The sequence below is a fragment of the Squalius cephalus genome (genome assembly GCF_949319135.1).
Source record: "Squalius cephalus genome assembly, chromosome: 24".
NCBI lineage: Eukaryota > Metazoa > Chordata > Actinopteri > Cypriniformes > Leuciscidae > Squalius > Squalius cephalus.
The window spans coordinates 6127175-6154135 of record NC_137145.1 but is presented as its reverse complement, the minus strand read 5'-3'; the positions used below and the strand labels follow the sequence as shown (position 1 = coordinate 6154135).

Sequence of the window (26961 nt, the reverse complement as noted above, 5' to 3'; positions counted from 1 at the left end):
CATATAAATACATTTATAAAATGACACACTTTAAAAAAATATATACAATCTATTTTTTTATTTTTGTGTAAGTCTAGGAGGTTGTCAAACTGCGCCTTCGAACCAAATGACTATTGGCTAAATGAGCTGTCAGTCATCTCCTAGTCCAGCGTGTTTGATTGGCTCCCTCCACAGTGAGGTTCGGTTGACGCATCACCGCTCAGCCTGTGGTTTTACTGCCAAGCAGCGACGGTTATTTTTTATTTACATGAACAGAAAATCATAAACGTTGCTTCTTGCGAACGAGTTGCCCGAAAAACGCACACAAGCGCAGGCTGAACATGGAGTCGTATGATATTATAGCCAACCAGCCGGTTGTGATTGATAATGTGAGTATGATGTCAGCAGCCCTCCACACCCAGTCTGTGCTAAGAGGCTAAAGCTAATGCCATTGTGCCAAACCCTGCGCTAGCCGGCCAATGCTAAATGAGATTTTTTGGATTTTATTTACTGTGCACAGTCTGATGCACGTCTAAACACTTCATCATGTAAAGCATAACAGTGTATCTGTCTTAAATGCGTTATCCTGAGGCATTCGCTGCTCAGTATGATGTGTCGGTATAAGCTGATTTGCTACTCATTTCAATGGTTCTTTGAATTATTCACTCAAATGTCAAATAAATGATTCCACGTTGTTCATATTAATGAGATATCGCAAGATGCATGGTTGTCAAAGAGAATCTATCAGATAAAAACCTGTATTTTAGCTAGAGTTGTGTTATTGTTGCCAAGATGGCTGTCTGTGACCCCGCCTTGTATTTACAGCCACATTTCATAGTTTGAAATAATTTATATAAATTACTAAATTGATTTTAACACAAGCCAGAAGAGTGGAGCAATAGATGGAGAGCTATTAAGCTTCAACCTTTAATCAGATTTAAGGTGGGAGCTCTGCAACCTCAAAGCCTGAATGAATGTCACAGGTTGCTAGAATTATGAAAACTTAGTAAATGTCAGTGATATTTAAGGATGTTTTCTCACAGTGTCTCTCTACTGTAGTCTGTCGCTGTTGAGTTTCTTGTTGCTCCCTCCAGCTCTGTCTCATGACTCAAGATCAAACAAGGAGGCTTCAGATGATCATCAGATGAATCATTTTACAACACATTCACTGTTTGTGCTTTTATAGTTCATACAGTTTACTGTTACACTTTTTTTACAGTGTTACAGTGTAATTATGCATTTAAGAACTGTGTAATAATAATAATTAACTGCATGTACTTAGTTAGGATTGGGGTTTGGTTTAAGGTTAGTTGTGTGTAATTATGCATCATTTATAGTTATTACAGTAACTACATGTAACATTTGTAACAAGGACACTGTAAAATAAAGTGTTACCCAGTTTACTTATAGTTATACAGTTTACTCCCTGTACAATTGGAGTTCATATTGGAGTTTCATTTTCTTTCTTTTTTCCTCTTACTTCTCTTACAGGGTTCTGGAGTTATTAAGGCTGGCTTTGCTGGAGATCAGATCCCTAAATACTGTTTCCCAAATTAGTGAGTACCCATTTGATTGGTATTACTACATTGAAAAAACCTTCAAAGTTTTGGGCTCAGAAGTTTTTTTTAAAGAAATAATTTTATTCAGCAAGGTTGTGTTAAATCGATCAAAAGTGACAGTAAAGACATTTATGATGTTATAAAAGATTTCTTTTTTAAATAAATGGCATTCTTTTGAACTTTTTACTCATCTTGATGCTGAAATGATGCTGGAAATTCAGTTTTGCATCACAGGAATAAATTACATAAAAAAATATATTAAAATAGCAAACAGTTATTTTAAATTGTAATAATTATTTCACAATTATATTACTATTTTTATTGTATTTTTGATCAAATAAATGCAGCCTTGGTGATCATAAGAGACTTCTTTCAAAAACATTAAAACAAAATACGCACACACATTGTGGTGTTATATTAACCAGAACGATTTATTTCTAGTGTGGGGCGACCCAAGCATGTTCGGGTGATGGCCGGTGCCCTTGAGGGAGATCTGTTTATTGGACCCAAAGCCGAGGTAAAACTTTATTTAAAGTACATGTTTCTATTAAAAATGTGTTTTATCTTGACATTCACAATGCATTTAACTTCCGTAATGTGCAACAGTATTCAATAAATATTGGTTAATAATATTTTGTGCATGTCATCAGAACAGAAAAGTTAAAGGCACACAATGCTAGATTTGTACCTTAATATAACAGCTTTGAAGTCATTTAGATGGTAAACGAACTCGTAGTAGGGCGAATCATCCCGATAGCAAAGCAGGGGGGGATGCGGCTGGCAATACCAGCAATGCAAAACCAGCAATGGCTTTACAGCACGACGTCACATACATAAACAACATATGAAGCAGCCTCTATGGAGGACACTAGCACGCATTTCAGACGTGAATCATGGCAGAGTCGATGAAGAAAGCGCGGTCGGAAGAGTGCAGAGACGGCTCTGCGCGAGTGGTATTTACAACGGTAACGATAAATACAAGTACTCCACAGTGACTCTAGGGGTCGCTGTTTGAGAAAAACGGAAACTGCTTAGTGTGCCTTTAATATAACGTGCAAATTAAAGGTGCAGTTTTGATTTCATGCTGTCTTTAAGTTGCATTGTAATCATGTAAAATCATAATGTGTTCTTTATATCTGTGGCATATGCAGGAGCACAGGGGGCTGCTGTCCGTGCGCTATCCCATGGAACACGGCATCGTGAAAGACTGGAATGACATGGAGCGCATCTGGCAGTATGTGTACTCAAAGGAACAGCTGCAGACCTTCTCTGAGGAGGTGTGGATTGAATTTATTCTTCACCAGAATTATTTTAGTGTTATTTATAGTATTTGTTAATTCTTTGAAGGTTTTTTTTATATATTTGGGTCAGGGCTAGTTATCATTTAAATTTTATTTTAATAATTTTTGCAATGAGTATTCTTCTCATATTTATTAGTTTTTGTTTGTTTTAAATATTTCTATTTGCCGTTTATTTATTTTTATTTCAGTTTTAGTCATTTTAGTGCTTCAACATAACTTATTTATTTCTGTTAGTTTCCAAGAAAACATTTTAAGTTAAACCCTCATTTTTAAGTTTTACATCTGATTTTTATATTTTATTGGATCTCTGTTTTATTTTAATTACCAAAATGTTATTGTCTTTTAGAGTTTTAGTTAACAGCACTGTCTTGCGCTATATTGTTCAGACATTTATATATTTATGCGTCTTTCAGCATCCTGTCCTGTTGACCGAAGCACCACTGAACCCCAGTAAAAACCGTGAACGGGCGGCAGAGGTTTTCTTCGAGACCTTCAACGTGCCGGCGCTGTTCATCTCCATGCAGGCGGTGCTCAGTTTGTGAGTTCAGAGCTTTCAATGTCCTTCTTCCTGATATCACGCCACATACTTCCTCTCTCATGCACACTTGTTTCCTGCCTGACAGATACGCCACAGGCCGAACCACAGGTGTGGTCCTGGATGCTGGGGATGGTGTGACGCACGCTGTCCCCATATACGAGGGATTCGCCATTCCACATTCCATCATGCGCGTGGACATCGCCGGACGTGACGTCTCCCGATACCTCCGTCTACTCCTGCGCAAGGAAGGCTACGATTTCCACACTTCTGCAGAGTTCGAGGTCGTTCGCACCATCAAGGAGGTACGGTTGGATTTATATGACACTTTCTTTTGCGGTTCCTTTTTAAGGACAATTCTAATCTAGATGTTAGATGTTTCACGTTGAAGAAAATATAAAAAAATGCTGTTTTATTTGTTTTCCAGAGAGCCTGCTACCTTTCCCTCAACCCCCAGAAGGATGAAACTCTAGAAACTGAAAAAGCACAATACACTCTACCCGACGGAAGCACTCTAGATGTAAGAATGAATTTACCAGTAGATGTTAGTGTATGCTAAGATGCATATCCTAGTTTAATTGAAATTCAGTAATGGTTCAGTCCAGGCAAAATTGTAATGGCATTCATAACCTTCCATAATGTGGTGTATTTTTTCTTCTTTGCAATAAAGCGCACTGTAAATAACTTGTTCATGATGACACCATAATTTTGTATTAAGAAAGTAAAAAGTGTTTATTTTTATTTCATATTGACTTTGACTAGTACTCATGTAAACCATTTGGTGTTACTCACAGCTGTTTGTCTCTCACAGATCGGTCCGGCGCGGTTCAGGGCTCCAGAGCTTCTCTTCAGGCCTGATCTGATTGGAGATGAGAGCGAGGGTATTCATGAAGTGCTGGCCTTCGCCATTCAGAAGTCAGATATGGATCTGCGACGCACCCTCTTCTCAAACATAGTGCTGTCTGGCGGCTCAACGCTCCTCAAAGGTAAGGCAAACATATCAGTCAAGAACTTCTTTCAGTTCTCCATCCAGTGAGAAAACTGAAAGTCTGTCTTGTTGTTCCTCGCAGGTTTTGGAGACCGGTTGTTAAGTGAAGTGAAGAAACTCGCACCCAAAGACGTTAAAATTAAGGTGACCGGCACATCTAAGGAATTTTAGCTTGGCTTCAGAACTGTGTGTCGCTAAATAATAATCTTTTTTTTTCTTGTTTCAGATATCTGCACCACAGGAGAGACTTTATTCAACATGGATAGGGTAAGAATATGTATACATGTGTTTTATATATATATATATATATATATATATATATATATATATATATATATATATATATATATATATATATATATATATATATATATATATATATATATATGTGTGTGTGTTTATGTTACAGTTCAAAAGTTTAGATCAGTTTTAAAAAAAAGAAATTAATACTTTTATTCAACATGGATGCATTAAATTGAGCAAAAGTGACAGTAAAGAAATTTAGAATGTTACAAAAGATTTATATTTAAAATAAATGTGGTTATTTTGAACTTTGTTCATCATTGATAATCAGAAATGTTTCTTGAGCAGCAAATCAGAATATTAGAATGATTTCTGAAGGATCACGCACTGAAGACTGGAGTAATGATGCTAGAAATTTAGCTTTGCATCACAGGGATCAATTACATTTTAAAATATATTCAATAGAAAATTGCAATATTACTGTTTTACTGTATTTTTGATCAAACAAATACAGCCTTGGTGAACAGAAGAGATTTCGGTGACACTTTATTTTAAGGTGTCATTGTTACAGTGTAATTATATATTTAAGTACTGAGTAATATTAAGCAACTTCATGTACTTACTATAGGCTTTAGGTAGGATTATGATTTGGTTGAGGGTTAGTTGCATGTAATTATGCATAATTTAATGTTACTACTAAGTATGTTACAAGGACACTGTAAAATAAAGAGTTAAGGTCCTTGCACACTGAGTCCGAAATTTTTGCATGCGTTTTTTCGTTTTCATGAATATTCGTGATTCGGTGGCTCTAAATTGTCAAAACACCATTCAAAATGCTTGCTACGGACGCGAAAAACGCAGAAAATTGAACCTAATTCGATTTTTTTTTTTGTCGGACGAAAGTTTCGGAGGCAATGTGCAAGCGTGATTGACATAACGTGAGGTCGTATTTATTTTTTTACTTGCGAAAATTTCGGATGCAAATTTCGGACTCAGTGTGCAATGGCCTTTACTGAGATTTCTTACCGACCCCAAACTTTTGAACAGTAGTTTATGTATTTTAAGTAAAGTTGTTTGGGTGTATTTTATGGTGTTTTTCCCTCATGCTTCGTATAGGGGATCTATCCTGGCTTCACTCGACACCTTTAAGAAGATGTGGGTCTCCAAGAAAGAATACGAGGAAGATCGCGCCCGTGCCATCCACCGGAAGACTTTTTAATGGGGTTTAGGCCACCAGCCTCCCTGATCTCTGCGGTTTCACATCCCTCTCCTCTCTCGCTTGGCCTCCCTCTGTTTCCCTCCCTAACCATCTACCCGCCGGGCCTCCCATCCGCAGCTAAGGCATGCCTTCCGTGTCCTCTGCCCAGCTCTCGTTCGGGACACCCTGCGAGCGGGACTGGGGCAGGATGCGACCGGGCATCCCTTGCCCGTTCTGCACCCATCAAACACCGAAAACCCCCCCGGCTTTTCAGGGCATCAGTCAATACTGTTAACTATTGTTTCATTTAAAGCCAATGCTTCAATCCTGCGCTTAGATATTTATTACACTATTTACCCTGCCCTCTATGATATTGTCATATCTATTCTAATGAAACATGAAGGTGAATGTTTTACTCTGTTGTAAGAATTTCATTCCAGAACCGAAGAGGTCGAAGTTGTCAACATAGTATTTTTATTCTTATTCATTTGACTCTTTTGCGGCGTTAATGGCGAACGTATACAGTAGAAAAGGCATCGCTCACCACTACAACAATTCACTGTAATGGACACTACTGTGTTTCCTGTCTGTGTCCCTCCCTTTGACCGTCTCGAGGCTGAAACCACTCAAGGGAACTTAATAATGTATACTGAAATACAATGTACGCGGTAGGTTGCTAGGTTTATCGCTGCTTGAAATGTCAACAAGTGTTATTATTAGTATACAGCACATTTTAATGTGGAATCATCGGTTTATGAAAAGGGGCGGCTGTAAAGAACCATTTTGAGTTGTTTACTGTCTATAAATTTTGCTCTCAGAATTATGTTTTTCAGCTTTAAGTTGTAGACCATAATTGTCACCGCACAGAAATTGACTTGATGCGAGCATTAGCCCTTTTGAGGTGTTTTTTTTTTCTTTTTTCCACTGAACATTTTACATTTCCCATGATTCTCATATTGTTAACTCTGCGGACTGAAGCTTTAATGAAGTCGTCCAGTGAGTTTCACGTTGCCATAAGACTTTGTGGCACTATTTCGATGTAAATTCAGAGACTCCCCGAATTCCTGATTAGTGCATGAAAACAACAGGATGACAGAGATTGTGTGTTATTTCAATGTAAATCTGATTGACGTGGATATAGAAGGCAGAGGGTGGCCGAATGGATTTAGAAGCTCTTCTGGCACTAGTATTTCTGTAGTGTTTGTTGCTGCTCTCTATTGGGATGATGGGTAGCAGGGTTGCGTTTAAGTCCAGTTTGTCCAACCTAGGATTCGCCTTACTCCGGTGTCGTCATTGGGAAGTTAGAGCATCTTGGTTGTTTTTCTTTTTAAAGATCTAGAAATATCATCATAAGCCTTGTGTACAGTGGGTTGCTATTCAAAACTGTTAAAAACATTAAAAAAACAAACAAAAAATAAATGACAAAAAGGACTGAAATGTACAAACCTGTTTCTTCAATTGTTGCTTTTTCTTTTAATTTTGTAAATTCAGTATGATAAATAAATTAATGATGTCTGGAATATGCTTCTGTCTATTCTGTAAACGAAAGCTTGTCTGCTTGTTCATTATTGCTGATGTTGTCAACAGTGGTTTTCAAAACTGATGAGTTTCGTCACATTTAAGTGGTTTGACTTGGTATGCCATTTTTAATACACCCAAAACTCATCTTCCTTAGGGTCCCTAAATCAACTATTATATAACTTTTACTATAGCTATTAATATTATAAAATTATATAATGACATTTTGGAGTTAGTTGCTGTTATTGATAGTCAAATATTGTGAAATCCATTGAATTTTTATTTTTATAAAGGTGCAAGTACAATGTGATCAGGTCTTCATCAGCGGTCTTGACAATATTTTTTCTTGAATAATCTCACGAGAGAAAGGTAAGTACTAAGTAGTCACTGAAATGTAAATTTACAAAGTTATTTAGACCCATCGTACCTGACCAATCAGAGACGATGTTCGCTCCTCTAACCCCGCCCACCGCTGGAACTGCCCTGCCCTGCTGCGCTCTGTTTCAAAGTCTCTGATTGGCTGCAGTCATTACGGAAGTAAACAGTCTTCTGCAATAGTCGGAAATGCTTTGATGTTTTACAGTAACGTGGAGTTTAAACAATATAAACAAACACCTAAGAGTCACATTACACCCTCGGATATGAGAAGAGTCACGCTGTTTGTGAATGGAACCTCACACAATGGGAAGGTGTGTATGCTTTGTTATCTATTGTCCTTGTAATATAGAATTAAAGACACTGGTGAAAAAATAGCATGTTGTTGCTCCATTCATGACTGCTTTTATCAGGTGGTGGCTGTTTATGGAACTCTAGCTGATCTACTGTCAGTTGCAAGCACAAAATTTGGAATAAAAGCTGCCAACATATACAATGGGAAAGGAGGTCTTATCGATGATATAGCCCTCATCAGGTTTGTACAATAACTACTTCTCTTATGTATATTTATATGCACATATCACAAACATAAAACATTTGGTGTTACATCTGTTAACAGAGATGATGATGTCTTGTATATATCGGATGGAGACTCTTTTGTCGGTGAGTTTGAAATTATAACTTTGTTTTGGTCTTAGATCTGTTTTCAGTCATCTTAATCCGTCTTCATTGAATCATGTCCCACAGATCCACCAAATAACCCAGACAGTCCGCATGAGTTCCACTCCTGGGCGCACACAGACTGGATCACACTCAATGTGGGAGGCCGGCGGTTCACAACCACAAGGTGATGTCACTACACATCATCACACTAATAATCTCATTAACTGTAATCCATAATCTATTCTAAACCATCACAAGCAACCATCTCTTTTGCATTGTTTACGTGACATTTTTAATAAACATTTCATTCTTGTTACAGTAATGTGAAATAAAATATATTATTTAAATTAGGGCTGTCAAACGATTAATCGCATCCAAAATAAAAGTTTGTGTTTACATAATTTATGTCTGTGTACGGAGTATAATTATTTTCTATATATAAATAAACACACATGCATATATATATTTAAGAAAATGTGTTATTTATATATAAAATATTTATATATAATATAAATTATATATAATATAAATATATATACACAGTATATACATGCAAATATTTCTTAAATATATACATGCATGTGTGTGTATTTATATATAGAAAATATTATACACCGTACACACACATGTATTATGTAAAAACAAACTTTTATTTTGGATGCGATTAATCGCGATTAATCGTTTAACAGCCCTAATTTAAATTAAATGATTATTTAATAGCTATAAATAATATATAAATTAATATAAAGTTATATAAGTTAATGTAAATAATGTTTATATTTCATTGTTTTGTTGTCATGTCTTTAGCTATTCTGATTTAAATCAAAAATAATTGTGTCTTTAACATTATTACAATGTTTAGGGTAACTACTTATTACTGAGGATGATGGAAATTATTAATAAAAGGAAAATGTCTGAATGCATTACAGTAATGAGAATTTTGGGGGGAAATGTGAGTGAAAATTGTTACAAAATTGTATTTCTTACAAATCATTCTGGAAATCATTCAGCAAACACATTGATGGCCCAGAAATCCACATTATCCACTAAGCTCCATTGAAATCCCCATTGAAAGTTTGCAAATTACGTAATCCTACATGCAAATAATGATTTTAGACACACACCCACACACACACGCATATATATAGAATCTATATCTATATATAATTTATAATATATATATATATATATTACAATTATAAAAATGTCATGTAATTACAAATGACTGGAATTCTAGCACTGAGAAAAGTAACACGTAGTCTACCACATGACACAGTCACCTATGCGATGCAGTCTTGACAATATATTTTCTTAAATAATGACACTAGAGAAAGGTCGGTAGCCACTGAAATGTAAATTTACAGTATAGAAAATAAAAATAATTATTTCTCACTAATAAAAATCTTATTTTTTTAGCAAAATTATATATATATTTGTTTTATTCATGTATTTTGAATGTTTTTGTGACTCCGTCAACCCATTTAATCTGCTCTACAGCTGCTCTGTGTGATGAATTTAACACTTTAACACTTTCCTTTGGTTGTTAGGAGCACTTTGGTCAAAGAACCGGAGAGCATGTTGGCTCACATGTTCAGAGACAAAGGTAAGGACTGATCTAATGTTGTGTTTTTTGTCAAAGTGCTGTCTTACTGCATTTATTCATACTACAGTTTTTGTTTTCTATCGTTCCCTGGCAGATGTTTGGGGGAACAAGCAGGACGAGCAAGGAGCGTATCTCATTGACCGGAGTCCAGATTACTTTGAGCCCATATTAAATTACCTGAGACACGGACAGCTCATTATCAATGACGGGATCAATCTGCTGGGTACGAGGCTTGAAAATGAAAACGAAACAAATTCCACCCTTTTTATAGCGTTTTATTGGTTATTGGTTCTACTTATTAGGGAATCTACTTAATGTTAGGGAAGGTTTCTTGCACCAAACAACATCATTTCATTTTCCATGACCTTTACACCGCATCCGAAATCGAATACTTCCCTAATATATAGTAGTCGACAAATAGTAGGCGAGAAGTACCCGGATGATGTTCTAATATGTAAATGAGCTCTGTTATGATTGGCTAGCCTCTTTGCATGTTAATTTTGTACAGGTGTGCTTGAAGAAGCTCGCTTCTTTGGAATCGAACGTCTTGCTGAGCAGCTTGAAGGAGTTATTAAGGTAAAAAAAAAAGAAATGCACATAAAGTTAAGTTGACTTGGGCATGAATAACAACAATGGGTCTTTCCTCCTGCGTCAGAATTCCCAGCCTCCTGAAGACCACTCGCCCATCTCCCGCAAAGAGTTTGTGCGATTTCTGCTTGCCACTCCAACCAAATCAGAACTTCGATGTCAGGTAGCCACTGAATATTTGCACTGGTTTATATTTTTATTCTGTGCATTATTTCAATCTCTCAAATTTCTCCTAGGGCCTGAATTTCAGTGGGGCGGATCTCTCTCGTCTTGACCTACGTTACATCAACTTCAAGATGGCCAACCTCAGCCGCTGTAACCTCACACACGCCAACCTCTGCGGTACCAACCTGGAGAGGGCAGACCTCTCCAATGCCAATCTGGATGTAAGGATGTACCTGTCATTCAACCTAAAATCTAAAGAAGAAATCATTTTTTGCATTATTTTAATGAGAATTTAGCAGAGTTTCATTACTGTAATAACTGAAATAAAAGTTTTTATTATTTAAATTAGATTTTTAAATAGCATTTCAAATATTTGACACTACCATTCAAAAGTTTGGGGTCGGTAAGTTTATGTTTTTTAAAGACTTCTCTTGATCAAAAATACATACAGATATTAACCCTACCATTCTACTGTTTTCTATATATTCTATACAGTTTAATATATTTTAAAACGTAATTTATTCCTGTGATTTTCAGCATCATTACTCCAGTCTTCAGTGTCACATGATCCTTCAGAAATCATTCTAATATGCTGATTTGCTGCTCAAGAAACATTTCTGATTATTATCATGTTGAAAACAGTTGTGCTTCTTTTTTGTGGAAACCATGATCTGGATTCTTTGATGAATAGAAAGAATTAAAAGTAACGTTTTTATAACAATATGAAAAAAAAAAAATACTATATAATATATACTGTCCCCAAACTTTTGAAAAGTAGTGTATTTATCATGCTATTTTTTATGCTTTTAATTATGCTAACTTAAATAAATCTTTAATATTCAGTGCTGAGAGTCAAATCAAATGTATAAACCAATGATAATCATAATCATCATAGAGAATTATGGGAACTATTAACAATAAGAGAAAAATTTCCAAATGCATAACAGTAATGAGAATTTTGGATGAAAATGCACTTCATTTTCATGAAAACTGTTTTCAATTGTTAAAAATAGTATTTTTATTAATGCAAAATATATATATTTTTTAATTTATTTACGTATTTGTTATGTTTTTATGACATTCACCCACTCCCTCTGTGACACTGATTTGGTCTTTTCGCATTTGTTCTTCCAGGGTGCCAATTTACAGGGCGTGAAAATGCTTTGCACCAATGCAGAAGGGGCGTCTCTGAAAGGCTGTAATTTTGAAGATCCCGCCGGACTCAAAGCAAATCTAGAGGGTAAAATGAGCACACTTGACTTGAACTGAAGCGCTTCTCTTGGATCTCATATTCCCAGTTTGTAATGTCTGTCATTTCCTCACAGGTGCCAATCTAAAGGGGGTGGAAATGGAGGGCAGTCAAATGACGGGTATAAACCTCCGCGTGGCCACGCTGAAGAACGCCAAACTCAAGAACTGTAACTTGCGGGGCGCCACTTTGGCAGGAACCGACCTGGAGGTGACAAACCGTTCCGGTTCAGAATCATTCAGTAGTTTGGCATGTCTTCTTGTGTTTTTGACTTTGATGTTTTTGTGAAACAGAACTGTGACCTGTCCGGCTGTGACCTCCAGGAGGCGAACCTGCGGGGCTCTAACGTGAAGGGGGCCATTTTTGAGGAGATGCTGACACCACTGCACATGTCCCAGAGTGTCAGATAGCCGCTTATGTTCGCCTCTTCACAGAGCAGCTTTAATTGAAAACCTACCTGCAAACCTAATGACTGTCATGTGACCTTACGCCTGTTGATATTATCTGTTCATCTGTTGCCTCAAGAACAATTTATTTCGATGTATTGCTTTATTATGGATGGTGTTTGCTATATTTCTCAATGCACGTCATGTGACTTGCAATATTATGCATTACATTTGTGCAAAGCTTCTACATGTCACTGCTGGTCTGTGAACTGAACATCTGAAATTTGTGGTATTGCATTTGATTCAGATTTAGGAATGTGGCTTTTCTGTGAATGTGCAATTTTATACCTTTTCATACGTGCCAGTTTTACACTGTTTTGCTCGTTTCACTGTTACATGGCTTTTTCTGGACTGTGTCTGCATGCAAAAAGGAAAACATCAGCCAGAAACCTGCTAGTTTTATGTCACCAGCCCTGTCAAGATCCAATAAAGTCAAACACTGGAGATTCAAAGAGGAGTTTGGCTTTTTAGTTTTTGCTGACCATAACCCTTACAGACACTTTGTTTATTCATGCAAGAGAAGAATGATCATTTTATTGTAATGTCAAATATTATATCTATATTTTGTTACAATATATTAAATTTAATATAATATATATTAAAACAATATATAAAATATTTAAATATAATAGTGTTTGTTGTCATGCCTTTATGCTGATTTAAAAACAAAAAAAAAATTATTACAAAAATCATTAACTATATTTTGGTTTCAAATCAAATTGATGATTGGAAATCATTTTTAAAGCCGCTTTTTAAAAATGCGCTTAATTGTCATGAAAACTGGCACAAAATCTTTATTGTTAGAGTGATGGTTCACCCAAAAATGAAAATTCTGTCATCACTTACTCACCCTCAAGTTGTTCCAAACCTGTATGAATTTCTTTCTTTTTTTGAACACAAAAGAAGATATTTTAAATAATGTTGGTAACCAGAGAGTTGATGATAGTCATTGACTTCCATTGTATTTTTTGCCCCCATACTATGGAAGTCAATGGGCACTGTTTGGTTAACCATATTCTTCAGGATGTCTTCTTTTGTGTTCAACACAAGAGAGAAATTCATACAGGTTTGGAACAACTTGAGGGTGAGTAAATGATTATTATTGGCTGAACTATCCCTTTAATGTTATAAACGTATAAACGCCACGTTTTATAAATCATATTATTCAATTTGCTCTATAAATGATAAAGTCAAATGCTGAATATGAAATATAGCATAAGTTTACTTGCTTTAGTGCATAACCGATTCATAGTACAACAGAAATCATCATGATGCTTTTACAAATATCCTGGCAGAGCATTAAACGCCAGCAGGGGCAGCAAAGTCTCTACAAAACCCAGTTATTGATGGGACGTGTTGGTTGCCATCTACAGATTCTACACCTTCTGGGAAGAGTCTCAGCTCATCCATGACGGTCAGTAGCTCATCACAACAGATGAGTACTGTAGCAGACCGTGAAATCTGTTCACCAGGATGTCCTGCCAGAGTGATTGATTGGACCTGAGTGTGTGGAAAAAACATATAACTGTTACAGGGAGCAGATGAGCACTGCTGCTAGCTAAGTCCCTGTTGTAATGAACGTCTGCCCAGCAGTTAGGTATAAATTATATTTACTCATGTACAAAACTGTGCCAGGTGCCATTTTCTACAAATATTTCGTATTAATAATTTTAGAATTTTCGCAATAATTTAAATAGTTTCGGATGGACGTGGACGAACCGAACATCGAGTCCCATATTAATGCGCCAAAGTGCACTGCAATCGTAAACAGACGACGGCTAATGAACTAGCTTACTTTGCGGAATAATCTTTTTTTTTTGTGATTATTGGTACTACTAATTATTTTTAAACCATACATATTTTTTGCTGTCCTGTCGTTTTATTAAAGTAGTAAATGCATATGATTGTACCTAACAACACCACTCAAACAATCCCCAAAATAAACATTGTCAATTAATTGTTGTTTCGCACCAGTATATGACTTTCTCCTTTGTTTTTTTTTCCTTTTCCATACAATTACAGTGAATGGAGATCGGATCTGTACTCCAAAATGACTAAAAACACACCATAAAGCTATTCTGTAGTCAAATGAATAGGCCTACTATTTTGAATGTGGTATTATTAAAACAACATTTTGGTTAGGTTGATCGGATAATATTCCATGGTAATTCCATGGTATTCTTTCAAGTACCCTGTCAATAGTGTTGCAGGAATGATGCATTTTTTGAAGCCAAAATTTTATTAGCATTTTAGCCATTCCGGTTCCATCGTCCCAAAGTCAGTGGATTTGTTGAATGGGTTTTTGTTTAAACGCCTGAAATAAGGCCTGTGATTAACACGAACTTAAGATATTTACGTATTTTATTCTGTGACATAAAATACATCAGTAATACCTCCTTGGAATATTTTAAAAGCTTTTACTTGTCTTGAAACAGGTGGTTGCTAACAAGTGCCTAAATGGGACTACAGAGGTCGTCTGGGACATTAAAGGTCATCACAGCGAACAGGTAAACTCATCTACTCACTAGTCCACTTTCACAGCCTCATTGTAATTATAATCACACCCTTGCAATCAATTTTAACTCAAACTTTCAGGGGAAATGTTTTAAATAAAGACTAAAAGAGCTGACGTTGAAGTCACGCGACCGAGATGTAGTTTGTTTATAGCCTGTATTTAGTTTTTTATTTCTGGCCATTGAAATATGATTTTTCATGAATTTATAAAAAGTTATGTTAATTTGTGAAGATAGCTATGATGAACAAAATGTTTAAGAATCATAAACTTGGTCACAGAGATTATTTTCTGCAATAATCCAAAAGCCAATGGAAAAATCCTATTGGGTTTTTGTCGAGGGAACCAGGGTGATGCTAACTTGTGGGTTGACCTGCAAAACTACATCATCACTGAAGCACACCATGGTGTATGAATATGGTAATCATTCAGTCAGCACTGCTATTATTTCAGCAGGTGCTGGACTTTTGAAAAACTCACAAGTGAAACTTACTTTCTTTGGACCAAAGACGTTGATCTGGTGGTTTGAGGTTTGGGTTCATATATTTGCAAGAGGTGAGAGGAATATCCTGCATTTAAATCATTTTTACAGTGCGTTTACTCAAGGAATGTTCAATAAGCAAAATAAACTCGCATATCCTGTTACATTGCACTTGTGAAAGAGAAAAGCTCTTGATTCTTGAAAACTTATTTGCTGTTTAAACATTTTCTTTGGCTTTTTGACTAAAGTTGCGACCTCAGAAATTGTGCATGGCCAACCGATCCTGTTTTTAAAAGTTTTTAAAAGCACCCACAGGTTCACCTCCTTCTGTTCCATTCCCTCAGTGTCGTGTGTGAAGGCATGAGAGTGTGTTTGTCCTCCTCACATGGAAGGTCCTCATGACTGGCTGCAGTAGCGGCCCACACTCGCCCACACACACATGTGGCCTTTCCTCCCGCCCACTTCCTCTACCCACAGGCCCGTCAGCGTCCGGCCCAGGGCCATTCTGACCCGAGAGCTCCCCACTCCTTTTCCTGTGAGCCCCAGCGGGGACGACCGCAGAGTTATTAGGCCTAATGGCCATCTGTGTTCCATTAAATACGGCCTGTGTTGTATGTTGGCTGCAGAAAAGATCTACCACTGTTTCTGTTTTTAAATCGCCAGGGAGCATTTTGGCAAACCCCATGATGATGCAACAACACTTCATTTATAATCCATGTACAGTTGGGCTTTCTGTGGTATCAAAGCATCAGAATATGTGTGAAATGTCAGCGGGAATTAAACACAGGTCATTTCATACTTGTGGTTGTGATGTTTGGTTATGGTAATACAGAAGTAAAGGTGCTTATTTATGTTGTAGCACAAGAAAACCTTTAAAATGATGGGCAAACTTCACCAAACCATGTCCAGGTCACAATTTACTGTGTTTACACCATAGTTTATACCATACCGTTCAAAAGTTTGGGGTTGGTAAGATTTTTAAAATCGAAGTCATGCTCATCAAGGCTGCATTTACTTGGTCAAAAATACAGTTAAAACAGTAATATTGTGGAAATGATTACAATTTAAAACACCTGTTTTCTATTTGAATATAATGTAAAATGTTATTTATTCCTGTTATCAAATCTGAATTTTCAGCATCATTACTTCAGTCTTCAGTGTCACATGATCCTTCAGAAATCATTCTAATATGCTGATTTGCTGTAGAAACATTTCTTATTATAATTATCATCAATGTATTAATTAAATAAATCTTACTGACAACAAATCTCATGACTATAATATAGTATTTAAAATGTTTTTATTCATTCAAAATATTTTTATAAATGTATAACATTTATGTATAAAGTGCAAGCATAAATACTTGATCATTTAAATGTATTTTTTATAATAAAAAATGTATATTTTATATTATATTAATAAATATTGAATTGATCAATTATTTTATAATATAATTTATAATTATTTAATTGATCATTTTTAAAAATATATAATTTATTACAATAATAACAATCTTCTGCTTTTGCTTTATTTATTTTTTATTTTGATTGACATGACCTTGACCTGTTTTTGGGTTTCATGAAATTCACTCACACACTCTCACCAGCACACGAAACCCGATGTGCCATAGGGCAAAATTACACAATCTCTGGTTTAATAAAAGAACATCATAAACCCACCCATTGTTTCTCTTACTGTGGCCACAGTTGCATAATTTGCTAAATATACACTTTTTTGTTGTTTGGTTGTTTAAATAGATTCTGCGCTTGAAAAACAGGCCAGAAAAACATCTTTCTATATTGGCATCCATTCAAAAGTAGCTGTGTACTCTGACAAAATAATTTTATGGCAAGATATAAAGACACTATTTCAGATGCGTTCCTTCAGGTATAATGAACAGTGTTGGGGAAAGTTACTTTTAAATATAATATGTTACAAAATAGTGTTGCCCCTAGAAGTAACTAATTACATGACTTAGTTACTTTTTATGGAAAGTCATGCTTTATGATACTTTTGCAAAACTTTGTCTCACTTTGCTGCTTGCAGGTGTTTGTTTAATGTAAGGGCGTAAAAAAGTAACTCAAATATCAATGTGTAACTTTATAAAGTAATGCGTTACTTTACTCATTACATCAAAAAAGTAATCAGATTACTTTAACTTTGCACATTACTTGTAATGCGCAACCTCCAGCACTAATTATAAATCACACACATCAGAGATGAAAAAAACAAACATGTAGAGAGTATGTGTGTGTTCACTTTTATAGGTGACACTGATCAATTTTGCTGAGGAAACTGCACACGTGTATCTTTTCAGATGTAGAGGCGTGCTGGAAAGCTGGCAGTCTTTTTGTTGGCACCTGGAGCCCATCCAGACGTGTGGTCGTGGGGGTACAGTGCGGAGAAAAGAAAGAAACACATCTGGAGCTCATGGCAGCCGGCGCCACATTGGGCCCCAGAGAGGAGATGAGAGGGCAGGGCTGCTAAAACATGCTTTTATTAAAGAAACATTCATAAATCATCTCTGATTAATTCAGACAATGTTCTGAATTTAACATGAAATACTTTTACAGAGTAACAGCCTGAATGGATGCCAGACTTTTACAGAAAAAAACCCCATCACAGTCTCACAGAGGCTTTATGGCATCTCTAATCGGGAATTAAGCTCATGGATGAATATGGCAGATGGCAGATTGGCTAATGTTGGAATATGGACACTTTTGTTTATTCATATACAGTCATGACCAAATATTCTAAAACACTTTGTGTTCTGACAGTAAATAAAACACACACACACACAGAGAGAGAGATCCTTTACATGGAATCTGCAAGTAATCACATCATTACAAACTGATTGGCCTCTGCTGATCCTGCAACCAATGCTTGCTCAACATTTAAATAGTCTGGTTCATTAATTGCTGTAAGCTAGTCCTGCAGCACGTTATCAGAGTTCCTCTGAGAACCCTCCACCTCCCCCAGCTCCACCTGCATAGATCTGCTATTTGTGCAGCATAACTTACATGCTCACAGTAGCGTGTTTGTGTATCTGTTAGCAGTAGCCAGTCCATACTTGCTTCGCAGCAGCAGCAGCATTGAACTATCTTAGATAATGTGCAGTGCTTGGCATTTACGTTAGTACAACAAAAATTACTAAGCAAGTCTTCACTCAGCGGCAATCTTGGTGACAATCTTTTTTCTATAGTCATAGCCTTACAAGAACAGCTCCTATCTACTTGAATAACGACAGAAGTTATATCCGAGTGTAATGGCTTCTCGAACAAGAAGAAATGTAGGGCGGGATTTTTGTCCATTGGGAATTTATTGTATAGTTTTGGTTTGTTATTGCCTTATACATTACATTATCAAGATCACAATTTACATTAATGCATTTGGCAGATGCTTTTATCCAAAGTGACTTACTTTGCATTCAAGGTATACACTTTATCAATTCATACTTTCCATGGGAATCGAACCCATGACCTTGGTGTTTCTAGTTGCTAGAGTGTCCTTCTGGCTATAACTGTGTTTATGACTATATTACATAAACAAAAATGTTTCCGATGTTTTGATGTGGTCTACATGCCCCAAGCAACTTGACCAAGATGTTCCACTCATCTGAAAACAGAATGACCGTCCGGACCAGCCAGAAACCACGCAGACACCATCTTGTCAAATCTTGAAAGAACTTCAGAAATCTGTTTTGTGAGTTCACCCAAATTTAAATTGTATGTATTTGAATTGCATGTAAAAGTTCCATTAATTTGGATTGCATATTTTTTTCATAAACAAACTAACAAACTTAATGTGATGCATATTTGTCAGTCATACATAAATGAAACGGACAATATTTCTGTAATAGTACTAATAAAATGAATGTGTTTTAAATACACAATAACCAGTGTTATTATCATTCATCCATAAATCCAATTAGTTTCAATCTCATACATTTTCACAAATCAATATTGCTTATTCCACTGCTAGCCATATTTTAACCATAGTTTATATTTTTTAACTGAATACATTTAATTGTTTTCACAACGGACAGATTCACCCTGATAAGTAATTTAAATAAATCCAATGTGATTGTTTAAATAAAAGTTATAATAAACTATGCCATGATTTTTTGAGTGCGGATATTTTACCTGGTTGTTTCATTTATGCATGACTGACAAATATGCATGTTTAGGAAATGAAGTCCACCACTTCGGATATCCTGAATCTGACACATGTCTGTATATGGGGCTGTGAGTGTTGACGTTGTGTGGCATGTGTGTTTTCAGCTGTCCCATCAGCAGAGGGAGAGCTTCTTCCTGTGTGGAGGGCGAGGGGGGCTGCCAGTGTTTATACCCTGTGGCGTATTTGTTTGCTCCAGGGTCCCGCAGAGCATTCGCTCACTTCTTGAACAATAAACATTGTTGATTGCTGACGAAAGCACTGGTCCCGGTTTCTCCGAAGTCCGGTGATTTAGAGGTGCCCGTGGTTTACCGAAGTATCCCCGGGGCCCTGACTGTGGCACAGAGACTGTAAGTGTAAATACTCTCAGTTTGGACTTCATATACACGCACTTTGTAACATCAAACTGTACGTGAGCTGGTGGAAGGAGCTTGATTTGTGTCGGGTGATCACAGGCGCCGTTTTGACCTGTTTGCTCACTGATGAATCATATGGTGTGTCCCACAGTGGGGAAAACACCCACATAGGGGATTTATTTGATCATTGAGCTTTACTGTTTGAAACCGAATGCTCTGTCATGTATAGTTTGGATATATTGGATATATTTCTGCATTAATAGCATTAAAACTGCATTAATAGAAAAAACAATCAGCTGATTTAAAAAAAAAGAAAACATGCTTTGCATGAAGAATGGAGTATGAGTATTCTACGTCAGAACGTAGACTCACTATTGTCCGACGCTGGTCACGTGTGTGAAGCTGGCCAATAATGAGCCGGCGTTCTGACGTACAACCCAGAAAACGCTGCACTGTTTACACTACATCAACAGCGTAGGAGAAAGACATGGAAGATAAGAGATTGTTGAATAAAGTCGTTATTTTGGGGGGGTTTGCGCACAAAAAGTATTCTCGTCTCATCTCGTTATTAAGGTTGAACCACTGTAGTCACATGGACTATTTTAACGGTGTGTTTACTACCTTTCTGGGCCTTGAAAGTTGCAATGACGTTGCTGTCAATGGAGGGACAGAAAGCTCTCAGATTTCATCAAAAATATCTTCATTTGTGTTCCGAAGATGAACGAAGGTCTTACGGGTTTGGGACGACACGAGGGTGAGTAATTACTGACAGAATTTACATGTTTGGGTGAACTTATTAACCATTTAACTAATGTACACTTCTTTGACAGATCTTCCACACCAGCAGCGGTTGAACTTGTGTGCAGTTCACAGCAGCCTCAGGATGTGACCGATGGCACTCGCCACAGAATGGGGAAATGTTAAAAATATACGGAAATGCGGACGGCTCCTCGGCAAGCATCCCGTCACCAGCTGCTCTCCCAGCACAGCAGCGTCTCCAAACCTCAGCCCCAGACCCCGCCACAAACTCCAGCACCAGCCCAGAAACATTCCCCGAGCGGCCTGTGTTATTCACATCAACTCCTCTCTGCCTGTTACCATCCATCTCACGATCAGAAAGGACTGGATGCTGAAAAATACCGAGGCAGATTACAGAAATCGTCCCTCACACCACAAGGAACTCCTGCACGGCTTTAGGAAGAAGAACAGGTGCTCAAGAAATATCATATCTTCATGCAACCAAAATCCGGGTTAGCTAAAATGATATGCTTAATCACTATCAACTATGAACCCTGCAAAACACCTGTTACTAATGAGTCTAATTTTCTAGATTTTCATAGATATTTTAACTGTAAAATTAGATTAAAAAAAAAACAGTGTTTATAGTGATCATGGTCATGAAACGGCAAGGTGCTTATTAGAAACAGTGTTATTTTAGTATCATTATAGCACTATTATAGTTTTTATTAATATTTTGAAAAGTTTTTTTTATTATTTTCTATTTTAATTTTAGTTAAAGCTTTTTTACATCTTTAAGTTTTTTTTAAATACCTGTATTTTTTATTTCAGCTTTAGATTTAGTTATTTTAGTACATCAAATTAGGCTAAATAGAAATGAAAATAAATAAGTAGTTATTATTAAATGTAGTTATTACTAGCTTTTATTTCCCACCCATCCATCAAAAATCTATCCATCTATCCATCCATTTATCCATCTTTCTATAGTATTTAAAAAATCTATCTATCCATCCATCCACCCATCCATCAAAAATCTATCCATCCATTTATCCATCTTTCTATAGTATTTAAAAAATCTATCTATCCATCCATCCATCCTTCAAAATGTGTGCATTTGCTAATAAAGAAGGGAGAAATTGGAAGCACTGAGTTTGGTCTAATTTTCCACTTAAAATATCAAAATATTAATGAAACAGGGTCAATTTACTTGTGAAGCAACACTGCATAAGATATTAAAGCTCTGGCACTGGTGGAATCGTTTAACTTGTTTTAAGCACAAACAAGTTTATACTTACAAGTTTATACACTGCAGAGCCAATAGGCGGAGCTTCACGTCCAGTTCCCCCTCTCTGGACATAATGGGAGGAGCTTGAAGGTCCAGGCACACCCTAACCCTACCCATTACCCATTAGGTCAAGCTCCACCCATTATGTCCAGAGAGGGGGAACTGGACTAGGTCAAACTCCACCCATGATATCCAGAGAGGCGGAGCTGGATGTCATTTGGCTCTGCAGTGAGCACCACTTGTATTTTTAAACTCCTGTGAATCTCTCAGCATGACTAAATGCAAGGTCATAGAAAGAACTGGACAACCTAACCCCTAGACAGCTCAAAGCCGCACTTTGGCCATGGTCAGAAAGTACCAAAACAGGCTTGTTTTGGTCAAACCGTGTCTCGTCTGTCCTGAATTCACAGCGCGACCACAGACCTAGGTATTCACTCGCCCTTTGTTCTTTATGGTCCTCGTTTCATTTGTTGGTGCACCACAGAGGATTGTGAATATGCAATGATGCTAAACCACGCAAGCATGTAATTTTCAGAAAATCTGCAACCCTTGTGAACTTTGCAAGTAATGACAGGCTCTCAGATACTGAAAATACTGGATGCATTTCCCATTTAATGGACGATCCTGACAGAAGTGGCAACCATTTACCACATGACCTCACCATTACTGCATTTCAAGCTGTGTGGCCGTCCACAGCGCACATTGTGATCTCAAATGTTTGCAGTGATCATGCATCTACATTAATCTTCATGCAGGTTTATTGTAAATGATAGCATCTTGCACAATTCTGTGCTTTCCGTTGGAATAGCCGGTGTCTCACAGTTCTTTGCCGGATTGCTCCTTGTGGCGATCTGGGTGTGGCGATGCTCGGCCCGGCAAAACCGCATTTGCTTTCCTCAGCATCCATCACTGCCAATGTGGCATAAAGTAGCGCAAACACTTCCTGAATGCTGAGAGGACTAAGAACATCCAGATTCATTCAAAATACACAGAATAAAACAACTACCAGACGACACAAACCTTGGAATTTGGATGTCATGTTCCGTCTTCTTCCAAAACCATGTTTCCTCTATAAAGAAAGAAAAGTTTGGAAGAACCTGACAGTTTAGCAGTGAACGTGAAATGAGTTGTCAAAAATACATTTCGTTTGCAAAGAGCTACATAAAGCTATAAGTCTCCAAGCGCTAATCATTCACAGGTGATGAAGTCTTTGATCAGTTTCATGCAATACCACCAACACATCTTTCTCTGGCCAGCACTGCTAACATGTGCTATGCACATTGTGCCTGATTAAAAAACGAATTTATTTTGGGCTTTTTATTGAACTACTGTAATTCTGATTCTGATTGATTATGAATGTGAATCTGCGTTTTGGCCATGTGTAAATCACTTGCACAGCTCTACTGTATGTCTACATGACTTCCACGTGTGATCAAAGCAGCAGCTGGCGCCAACGCATCTGTTCACTTTCATTAGAAATTAAAGAGAACTCGGACAACATAAATGCAGTTATATTTCAAAAAGCAGAACACCAATCAATACAGAATATCATCCCTATTAGAAATGATGACAGGTCATTTCAGGTCAAATGAGAAGCCTCTTATGTGGGTCATTGTACAAAAATGCTCCAATATGTGTTCAGTTTGTGTTCCTTGCATAGTTTTTTTGTAAAAATGAATGTAAGGAATAATAAGCTATAATGTCAACTTTAACAATGTGTTTGTCTAAATGCATCAACAACAAATAAAATACTATAAATACTATAATACTATTAATATACTGTCATATATATACATATATATATATATATAGATAGCCTATATATATATATATATATACTGTATATATATATGTTTTGCTTTACGTTTGCCGGTAGGGGGCGATCTTTAAATGTCAACTCAGTAACCATGAATTTGTATTGTAAACATATAATTGAGAAGTTTATATTTGTGGAAACATCAGCATTTAGTTCTCTGATAAGCACCTTGTCGTTTCATAACATTGAGCGTAAGGTCAGTGTCGGTGGCAAAACAAGGACAGAAGCGATAGCAAAAACAAGTCCATGAAGACCATAAACCATGAAGACTGTGTGTCATTATGAAAAATCTTAGGGTGGCAACCCACTCCCAGCCTGTCATTTTCACCATAATGAATGCCTGTTATTACGAATGAGCAGAGCAAAATGACCATAGTTTCCAGAAGAAATTATGCCAATAAACAAACTGCCTAACGTTTTTGTATTCTAATTCTTATGTACTTGGCAAACTGTATTATTAAAGTACAATACCGTGTGTCATCTTCTAAAACTACGAAGTACCAACAGTTTTGTTTTTTTAACCTGTGATGCACAATTTGAACAAAAAAGAAAAAAAAAGAAAAATGTAAGAGTTGCACAAACCTGGATGGTGAGAAATGAGCAAAAAGCCTTGTGTGAAAAAGTCAAATGCTGTGGGGTTAAACAAAAGTTTCAAAACCTCGAAATTTAACAGACCTGAACCAATCATTGCACTATCCACTAATTTTTCTCCAGGGTTAAAGTCAGCATGAAACATGATCATGTTATTTTCTTCCCTATTGTGATGTATATCTGAGCGAAGTGGATTTTCGGAAATGAAAAAATATAGAGCGGGGCTTGATTTTTTCCATCAGGAATTGATCGGATGGTTGTGGTTTGCTATTGGTCGAGCTCATGTGAGTGACAGATTGCCCCGCCCTCACACCAGTAAACACGTCATCAGAGAAGAGATGTTGCTGAAGAGGGAGGAGAAGTTATTTTGATTCATATATTTGATGTACACTGATAAATCATTTATAATAAATTCTGATTTCATGGTGACTTTAAAACAGGACAGTGTCACCACATAAATGCCGTTGCACTCTGAAACAATAACCAGACCTCTTGGACTTGGATGTTCGTTTGGAACAAATGTTATTATATAATCTAATGTATGTTGAATTATACTGCCACTTTTAGCGGTCAATATAATATTTTTCCTTATTGAGCATGCCTAAAAGGTCATTCCAGGGGATTCCCAGTCAAACTGCCACATTTCAAACTTTGGAGTGTTTACTGAGAGCAGCGTGTTCCTGTCTGACTGCGGTGTGAGAGTACAGACACAGACGGCCTGTTTTAGAGGGTAACAGTGGTTGAATTAAAATGCTGGAATCTAGAGGAATGTGTCTAAAGAGCCAATAGCTAAATAAATGTTAAAAAAATCTAAATATTTACTTGACCCTGTTTACTTTTTAATTAAACATTCCTGTTTATCATACTATCGAAGCTTGTTTCCGCCATGAAATAAAAAAATAAAAAAGGTAATTGTGAGTTTATATCTCAATATGCTGAACTTATTACTTGCAATTGCGTATTTATATGCAGTATCACAATTCTGACTTTTTTCCAAAAAATGTTTTAATTTATATTTTGGAATTCTGACTTTTTTTCCTTAGAATTGTGAGTTCTATGTATTTTTAAAAAATCTGAATTGTGACATAGTTGCAATTACCTTTTCCTTTTTATTCCATCAGAAACAAGCTTCCATAGTTCATCTGTGCATATTATTCCAAATTTAAAAAGTGTGTTTTTATAATATTTAATCAAATATAAAGACGTCACAAATAGCCAATGACTTCAATGGAGTTTTATATAGAACCCCGGGGTTCTTGATTCAGTTTTAAAGAACCCTTTATGTCAAAAAGGTTCTAAGGAGATCTTAAATATTTGCATAATACTTTCATGTTTAACGGGTTATTTCAGTATCTATACAAGCTGCTTAATTCATAAAATTTAATTAAGATTAAAAATGAATTAAAACAAAATTAATTAAATAAAACTAGATCTATAAAATGATCGATGGAACCCCTAAAAGGTTCTATATATTAAGCACCTGACAGAATCCTTTAAAGTCCTCCTGTAGTCAATAATTGTATCCCTTAAAACTCATCTTTGATCACCAAAATGACATATTTAAAAGTTTTTTTTTCCTTGAAAAAAAAATTCTTTATGCCTTAGAATAGCTTGAATGTAACTCTAACGCGGTTCTATGAATATGCAAATTAGCCCCGCCTCCATTTACTCACACCAGCTCAGAGATCCACTCGTTGACAATCACACGTTGATCTGATTGGTTACATAGTTTGTGACGTCAGAAACACCAGTGATTTCAAACCGCGTCTCTGGTTCACATGCAGATTTAAAACTACACTGTAATTTTTTAAGTTGATTCTTTGCAAAAAAACACTTTGTTCTTTCAAAATGATATGTACTCATTAATGTGTAATTACTTATACCAACTAATCAAGTATTCTCGTAAGCGTAGAATCTGCCATTTAGAATACATACGAGCGAGTCGCTCGAATGGCGGCAGCCATGTTGCGCCTCCATCTTGAAAATACATTAGCCAAAGAGGAACATACCTGGAAATTCAAGCTTCGCCTTTCGTGTTTTTACACTCATTGGCACCGTGACGAATGCGAGGGGGAGATTACTTGTGACTGCCGGCAGATTTGAAATAATACGGCCACCGTAGGAGTTAAAACGCCCTCGGAATGGGAGGGGCTAGAAAGTAATATTCAGTTGGTAGTCATAAACAATTTCACCGCTAGATGGGTGAAAATCCTACACAGTGTAGCTTTAAGGAGAAAATACTCAGCAATGGTGTTGACTTATGAATTTACACATGGTTTGTCTTAAAGCATATTAAAAACACCACATAGACATATAAACAACATTAAAAACTTGATTTAAACCACAGGGGGACTTTAAGGTTCTATATAGAACCTTTACTTAAGATTTACTTATTGTAGAATTAATGAAAGTTATCTTGAGCACTGTACTGTCTGAAGCCGATGTCATAACAAATGTCAATAGACCGGGAAGATTTTAAAACGAGCGGTTCATTCATAAATCCATAAGATCTTACCTTTTTGCTGCTGAAATACAAACCGGAAGAGAGAACACAATGAGCGCAGCGCTAAAAAGGGGCGGGGCTACGCAAGGTCTAGTC

The 26961-nt window shown here is 36.5% G+C and overlaps 2 protein-coding genes and 2 long non-coding RNA genes across 5 annotated transcripts; 3 read left to right on the top strand and 1 right to left on the bottom strand.

Moving 5' to 3' along the window:
• The first annotated feature begins 170 nt into the window (after positions 1 to 170).
• On the top strand, positions 171 to 7323 carry actr1b (actin related protein 1B). Its single transcript, XM_079861346.1, has 11 exons — positions 171 to 368; positions 1471 to 1535; positions 1980 to 2055; positions 2690 to 2815; positions 3253 to 3377; positions 3463 to 3679; positions 3802 to 3894; positions 4186 to 4360; positions 4445 to 4506; positions 4589 to 4629; positions 5722 to 7323. The coding sequence occupies exons 1-11, from the start codon at positions 321 to 323 to the stop codon at positions 5822 to 5824; spliced, it is 1131 nt and encodes a 376-aa protein (XP_079717472.1). The 5' UTR covers positions 171 to 320; the 3' UTR covers positions 5825 to 7323.
• Positions 7324 to 7835: 512 nt separating this feature from the next.
• kctd9b (potassium channel tetramerization domain containing 9b) lies at positions 7836 to 12896 on the top strand. The gene is made up of 12 exons (XM_079861345.1): positions 7836 to 8010; positions 8110 to 8231; positions 8316 to 8359; positions 8444 to 8543; positions 9907 to 9962; positions 10057 to 10185; positions 10471 to 10538; positions 10618 to 10713; positions 10787 to 10936; positions 11850 to 11955; positions 12041 to 12174; positions 12258 to 12896. The coding sequence occupies exons 1-12, from the start codon at positions 7894 to 7896 to the stop codon at positions 12372 to 12374; spliced, it is 1239 nt and encodes a 412-aa protein (XP_079717471.1). The 5' UTR covers positions 7836 to 7893; the 3' UTR covers positions 12375 to 12896.
• Positions 12897 to 13760: 864 nt separating this feature from the next.
• Positions 13761 to 16097, top strand: LOC307152584. The gene is made up of 3 exons (XR_013820022.1): positions 13761 to 14007; positions 14846 to 14917; positions 15748 to 16097. It is a non-coding gene; the product is annotated as an uncharacterized lncRNA (long non-coding RNA).
• Positions 16098 to 22587: 6490 nt separating this feature from the next.
• LOC307152583 lies at positions 22588 to 26922 on the bottom strand. 2 transcript variants are annotated; one of them, XR_013820020.1, is made up of 3 exons: positions 26878 to 26922; positions 22976 to 23024; positions 22588 to 22914 (listed from the first exon to the last, which is right to left on the bottom strand). It is a non-coding gene; the product is annotated as an uncharacterized lncRNA (long non-coding RNA). The 2 variants fall into 2 exon arrangements; XR_013820021.1 differs by having other exon boundaries at positions 22588 to 22905.
• Between the last annotated feature and the right edge of the window lie 39 nt (positions 26923 to 26961).